Here is a 6778-nt window from a genome sequence, read left to right as displayed (position 1 = left end):
ACATTCAACTATGAGTAACCTGAATTCGTTTATCCCCAGCGATCTAAGTTGGCTTATCCCCTCAACTACCAGGTAAAAGTTAGGTTTAACTAAAAATGCCCGCAACTTCAAATTTGATTGCAAACTTTCTAAAGTTTTTTAATTTTAAAAAGATTATTTATTTCCAAAGTTATTACGGCGTCTTATTATTATTATATTAATTAATAATAATTAATATAATTATTACCTAACGTATCCAAAATTGTTATTTTTGTCCTAAAAAGCTCACTTTAGAAAGATATATGTTAGTTTATTATTATGTCGAATAACAATCCGACACACACTTGTCGTTAACAATTTGTTTTTCAAAATAATGTGACTTCAAAATAAACTTTAATTTTTATTAATTATTCATAAATCCACACAAATTATTCAAAATAAACCATTAATCGTCCTAAGCAAAATTTAAGTTGCATTTATTTTAATTCTCTAGATTTTTATTTTTTATTTTTAAATTACAAAAAAATGTTGAAGTGAACATTTTTTTTTAATTTTTCTTTTCCAATCCTTCATTCCTCTAGGAAAAAAATATAAACCGACAATTATACTGGACCGTTGTATTGAGACTCTGCCTCACCTGACTTTGTTTAAGCTCTTATACAGTAATCTATCTTCGGTTTTTGCTTTCAAGAAATATCAAACTACCCCATTATATCACAAGGCAGAAATTAATATGAAAAATGGGTGAGGTCCATGAGGAGAATAAAAAAAATGGAATAATATAATTATGTAATATGATATAGGCACACGATCCACACCGTTTGTGGTTAAATGTTAAAATAATAAGTGGAGTCATCACGCAAGAAAGTTGAAAAATGGAAATGAAAAGGGGGAAAAAAAAGAAAAAGAAAAAGGGAGAGTAAGTATATAAAGAAGATGGGAAGAGAGAGAGAGAAGCGGCATCTAAGCCGTTTGTTAGAATTGTGTGAAGGAGGGTGGCAAAAAGAGAGCCTTTAGCCATTTCTCCTAACTTTCATCTCCCCCACTCTCCCTTAAAACCTCAACCAAACACTCTTTGCTTCATCGTCTCACTCTTTATCTCCCTCTTAAATCTAACCAAAACTCTCCTGTTTTGATTGATAGATTCAAGTTTGTTAACTTGTTTTTTACTTTCTTTTTTCCCAAAAGCCCCAAAAACAAAACAAAAAAAAAAACAAGAAAAGTTAGTGTGCTGGTGGTTAGCTAGCTACCTCACTGCACACTGCACTGCACTCTCTCTATTCCATTTCTTCCCACAAATGGACACTTTTTATCTTTCCTCTTCCTCCTCCTCCTCCTTTCTCCCCAGAACAAGAAGGCTTTGTTTCGTCGTCTCGAAGCATAGACTGTGTTTCCCTGTCAGGATCAAGAACATGGTTTACTGCCAGGGTGGTGGGAGTAACATGTCCTCTGTTGTCGGGAGGGCGGTGGATCAGGGCAGCAAGGCGGCGCTAATGGAGGCCGGGAGCTTGCTTTTGGCCCCGAATGGGACTGCTGCTGCTACTACTGCTGCTGAGAATGTTGGGGTGAAGGAATTGGTGTCTTATGTAGAGAAGCATGAAGATGGTATTGGCATTGTTAGGTTCCTTAGAGGGAAGTCCTTTCTCATCACTGGTGGAACTGGTTTTTTAGGGAAAGGTATTGTTATTGTTGTTGCAGAGTCTCAGATTTTGTTGGTTTTTGATGATCATAATATGCATGTTTATATTCATTGGTGTTTATTCTCAGTTCTGATTGAGAAGATTCTGAGGACAGTGCCTGATGTGCACAAAATATACATCTTAATCAAGGCAGACAACAAAGAAGTTGCTATGGATAGATTGAAAAAAGAAGTTAGTCTATATATATATATATGCTAAAATGGCTTTTTTTTCCTGTCTTTCTGGTTTTTACTCACATATTTCCTCATGGCTTTATAGATCATCAGTGCTGAGCTGTTCAAGTTTCTGAAACAAACCTATGGGAAATCTTACCTAGTCTTCATGCTCAGCAAGTTGGTTCCCGTGGTCGGGAATGTGTGTGAATCTGGCCTTGGAATAGATGATCACACGGCTGAGGTGATTGCCAAGGAGGTCGACATCATCGTAAACTCTGCAGCTAATACAACCTTTGATGAAAGGTTGCTTTAATTTGCATACACTTCTGTTTTGTTCTGAATCTTCTATTTCAGCCTGTGTGTGTGTGCTGAAATTTTTTGTGTGGGGTTTTTCAGATATGATGTTGCTCTTGATATAAACACCGGGGGGCCTAATCGCCTAATGAAATTCGCCCATCAATGCCACAAGCTTAAGCTCTTCCTCCATGTTTCAACAGGTGTGTTGTGTTGTGCTGTGTTATTCATAGCTTTCATGATCACGAATGATTCTGTTAATGGTTTTAATCTGTGTTGATTTTTATTTGGATGAACAGCTTATGTGAATGGACAACGACAAGGAAGGATCATAGAGAAACCGTTCTGCATTGGTGAAAGTATAGCGGGCGAAAGTGTGGTGAATGGGAATCAAGAAACTTCAGTCCCTAAGCTGAATGTTGAGGATGAGATGGAGATGGTTTTGAGTGCTAAACAAGGTCTCCAAGATGGGGAAATGGCTCAGAAGATGAAAGAACTCGGGCTAGAGAGGTAATGCATCGAAAACTTTCGTGCCATAGCCATTCTAGTTAAAAAAAAATGGCAAGTACAGAGTTCTGAGAATTAAAGAAAGGTTTTTGCATGTTCAGAGCAAACAAATTTGGGTGGCAAGACACTTATGTCTTCACAAAGGCTATGGGGGAAATGATGATTGATAATATGAGGGGTAATATACCGGTGGTTATAGTTCGGCCTAGTGTCATCGAGAGCACACATAAAGAACCATTCCCCGGATGGATGGAAGGAAACAGGTAATTCGAGATAAATTAAACTCAATCCTTTTTCATCAGACAGTTTCTTGTACTGTTCTGTTCGTCCTAGACTAACCTTAAACCTTAAAACCTTAAACATTGCTATCATGGAGGATGATGGATCCAATTATTTTGCACTATGGGAAAGGGCAACTTTCAGGATTCCTTGTAGACCCCAATGGAGTACTTGATGTGGTAAGTTCATGTCTTTATTAACCCGAAATTTAGTTTTTTTTTTTTCTTCCCAAATTGCTGAGATACTTGTTGTGCTTCAGGTTCCAGCAGATATGGTTGTAAATGCAACCTTAGCAGCCATGGCAAAGCACGGGGCGGGTGGAAAACCGGGAACCAGCATTTACCACATCGCTTCGTCTGTTGTAAACCCGTTAGTCTTCAACGACCTGGCGAGGTTGCTGTATGAGCATTTCCAATCCAAGCCCTACATTGACTCAAAGGGGAAACCAATTGATGTGCCAAGAATGAAGCTGTTCAGCTCCATGGAAGCCTTATCTTCCCACTTATGGCGAGACGCGATTGACAGAAGTGGACTAACCGCTTTGGGGGATTCCAAGGGAAAGCTATCGACCAAGCTCGAAAACATCTGCAGAAAATCAGTGGAGCAAGCAAAGTACTTGGCCAGCATCTATGAACCCTACACTTTTTATGGTGGAAGGTGAGAAAGATGGATAGTTTAGTGTCACACTTGAACGGAATTTCTTCGGGTTTTTGTGAGTTTCTGTGCTTTTAACAACCCTGAAACTGCAGGTTTGATAACAGCAATGCCCAGAAATTGATGGAATGCATGTCTAATGAAGAACGATGGCAATTTGGGTTCGACGTCGAGAGTATAGATTGGAAAGATTATATCTCTAATGTCCACATTCCGGGGCTAAGGAGGCATGTCATGAAAGGGAGAGGCTCATGCAGCTAAGGGCCACACATAATGCTTCTTCAAAGTGTTAATGTCTGCAGCTTATTGTAATGGAAGTATAGTACTGGTGCTCTTTTTCTTATTTTTTTTTTTCTTGTGTTTTTTTTTTTTTTTGGTGAGTTTTTTTTTCTTCCTTTTTCTCCAACAAGATGGGAGCAAAGAAATTGCATGTTAATCACTGATTAAAGATGTAATATCCTTTGAATTCAAGTCTATAAGTGTGGTGTTTGGAGTTCCTTAGCACAGTAAAGCTTGGAACTGAGAGATGTATGTAGAAATATTACTGTATTTGGAACCTTTGTCAGTTGATTCGTCATATCCTCCTTTATTAATGGTACATTTTATAATCTAATCTCTCATCTCATTCATCACAAATACTTGGTTGAATGAGCGATCTAAGCTTTTCAGTCACTTTAAGAATTGAAGATATCACAACCCATGAAGCTATTCCTCCCAGAAACACACCTTGCCACCCCATTTCCAACACCCTTCTCTCTGTATCTCTCTAAATATTACACCGCACGTCTTTTTTCCTGTATTTCGAGAATTCAGAAAGAAGGGTTGATCGTTGATGACACCCGAAAGATTCTGTTGTGTCTCCAAACACACCCAAAAAAAAAAAAATCAAAATTAGGCTCCTTCAGATGGGTGATGGGGCTGGGCATGCACTTCCAATTAGTAAAATTTTTATGGAAAATAGCTTATAGTGTAAACAAAGTAGTGTAATAGTGTAAGCATTTAAATATTTAATAGAAACTTTTTATACAAAAATTTATTTGAAAATGTCTCAAATAGTACGTTCATTTAAAATATATTATACTCCCAAAACTATGGTCGTCTCTCAATTTAGGTTCTCATATGTTAAAATTAGTAGCTTTAGTGCATGAATATCAATTTTTTTAGCAACTTAAGTCCTTTCATGGCTTAATCTGGTTAACTTTCATCTAATTAAAAATATTTAGGGTTGTATTTGTCTATTCATGATCAAAATTAATCGACTTTCCAGTCAAATACTTGTATAACTCTTCAAGTTTATTTTTCACCTAAAATCATCTTCATTCTTCACTTCCATCCACAACAGTATGTCAATGGCCACTTGTGCAACTGATAACTATAATAGCAACTTGAAGTGCAACAACTTGGGTGGTGCCACTCCTATCACTCTAGCCCAAATCATGCTCCACCACAACCATGTCGAGTTAACATCTTAACAAAAGTGAGTGTGGTCTAGTGTCATCCGATTGCACTCTCATGTAGAAGAGAGTATGTTTGAACCTCAGTAGAGGCGCTGTTAACAAAAGTGAGTGTGGTCCAAATATGCTTAAATTCCCTATACGGACAAGGGTCCGTGAGACCACCTCATACAAATTTTTGCTATAATATTTCATAACAAAATTTTAAAAATTTCCTATAAAAATCATTTAAATTTTATAAAATTTGATAAAGGTATTCTTGATTGAATAAACCAACCGCCTAAAACTCTCAAAGGAATTCCCTTTTCATTAAGTTATGAGGTTATAGTGTGGAAGTCAAACTTTGCCCATAAAAAGAAGTCCCCCATCTTCCCATCGGAAGAAGTTTCCTCCCTCTTCCCTTCAATATCCCGGCCAGGCCGTACAGATGGCGGCGACAACGTTCTCTAATCTCAGGTACTCCGACAGCCTCACCGTCGTCGGCATCTCAATCTGCACCGCCGTAATCTGCGAAGCTATCTCCTGGCTCCTAATCTACCGCACGGCCTCTTACAAGTCTCTGAAATCCACCATCGACAAGGCCTCCAAGAAGCTCGAGACCATGAAAACTCTCGAATCGTCCAATCCCGCCGCTTTCCTGACCACTAAGAAGTCCAAAACCAAGAAAATCGACCGGGTCGAGACCTCGCTCAAGGAGTCCAGTCGCGACCTCTCACTCTTCAAGTTCAAATCAGGGTTTGTAGTCGCGGTGGTTCTATTCCTGGTCTTCGGCTTCCTTAACAACCTGTTTGAGGGGAAGCCTGTGGCGAAATTGCCCTTTGTGCCCATAAAACTCGTTCAGAAGATGAGCCACCGAGGGTTGCCCGGGGAGGACATGACGGATTGTTCGATGGCATTTTTGTACTTCCTTTGCTCGATCAGTATTCGCACGAATCTTCAGAAGTTCCTAGGGTTCGCACCGCCGCGCGGAGCTGCTGGAGCTGGTCTCTTCCCTATGCCTGATCCAAAGACCAATTGATCGTCTTAACCGGTGATCCAAATTCTTCTTCTTATTATTAATTTATTTTCCAGTTTATCTTTTTGATTCTATTTTGAGTTTTTGCTATTAGAGATAGCTGCTTCAGATTTTTGGTTTACACTTTGATGATAGCAATAATTTCATCTACGGGACATAGTTTGTTTCATAATCAGAAACTAAGCGTTCATGAAAAATGTTTTATCTTTGCTTGGACCATTTCCATTGAAAGTTTGAATCTTTAATGTTGGTATTTACTTTATTTTAGCATCATATGAAGGGTTCTGTTCTGATGTTTCACTTCTATGTAAAATATAATGCTGTTCCTAAGGTATTTCTTATTGATCTTCATTGATTTGGTGAGAGAGATGAAATGGAGTGTTTTGATGTTATAAAGTTTTGCATCAAACAGTTAGGCATCTTTCACCTGTTATATAGTTGATTTAATCAAAACATTAAAAACTAGCATTTTGGGAGGTTTCATAGATTTCCTGCTTGTAATAGTTTTGACACTATATAACTATTAAGAGTGTTTTTTTATACTAAACTAGTGGTATTATTGATTATATAGATATCTATACAAAAGGTCTACTAGGAGTAGTTCTTTAGTGAGTTTTAGCCAGCATCCCCATCCAGTTGGTGTTTGGTGTGCTCTTTTACCTGTTTAGTAGAATCTAAGGAATGGATGGACCATGTAGTTTAAGAAATTTACAGATGTACAGTTGGATATTGGAGAATAAA

At 38.0% G+C, this 6778-nt stretch overlaps 2 protein-coding genes across 2 annotated transcripts; both read left to right on the top strand.

Annotated features, from left to right (window-relative positions):
* Positions 1-785: 785 nt before the first annotated feature.
* On the top strand, positions 786-4268 carry LOC116030469 (fatty acyl-CoA reductase 2). Its single transcript, XM_031272722.1, has 9 exons — positions 786-1656; positions 1747-1850; positions 1938-2137; positions 2231-2331; positions 2428-2638; positions 2737-2898; positions 3012-3093; positions 3174-3571; positions 3664-4268. The coding sequence occupies exons 1-9, from the start codon at positions 1278-1280 to the stop codon at positions 3827-3829; spliced, it is 1803 nt and encodes a 600-aa protein (XP_031128582.1). The 5' UTR covers positions 786-1277; the 3' UTR covers positions 3830-4268.
* Positions 4269-5335: 1067 nt separating this feature from the next.
* Positions 5336-6310, top strand: LOC116028704 (calcium load-activated calcium channel-like). The gene has a single exon (XM_031270496.1). It carries the CDS (start codon positions 5450-5452, stop codon positions 6038-6040), a length of 591 nt encoding a protein of 196 aa, XP_031126356.1. The 5' UTR covers positions 5336-5449; the 3' UTR covers positions 6041-6310.
* Positions 6311-6778: the final 468 nt, after the last annotated feature.

The sequence above is a fragment of the Ipomoea triloba genome, chromosome 9, assembly GCF_003576645.1.
Source record: "Ipomoea triloba cultivar NCNSP0323 chromosome 9, ASM357664v1".
Taxonomy (NCBI): Eukaryota; Viridiplantae; Streptophyta; class Magnoliopsida; order Solanales; family Convolvulaceae; genus Ipomoea; species Ipomoea triloba.
This window is presented reverse-complemented; position numbering and strand designations above follow the sequence as displayed.

What these genes read in the sequence shown, in the direction of transcription:
- LOC116030469 (XM_031272722.1), top strand. Translation starts at nt 1,278, where the DNA reads ATGGACACTTTTTATCTTTCCTCTTCCTCCTCCTCCTCCTTTCTCCCC. An exon ending in AACTGGTTTTTTAGGGAAAG is followed by an intron (nt 1,657 to 1,746) that starts GTATTGTTATTG and finishes GTTTATTCTCAG; the next exon opens with TTCTGATTGAGAAGATTCTG. An exon ending in TACACTTTTTATGGTGGAAG is followed by an intron (nt 3,572 to 3,663) that starts GTGAGAAAGATG and finishes CTGAAACTGCAG; the next exon opens with GTTTGATAACAGCAATGCCC.
- LOC116028704 (XM_031270496.1), top strand. Translation starts at nt 5,450, where the DNA reads ATGGCGGCGACAACGTTCTCTAATCTCAGGTACTCCGACAGCCTCACC.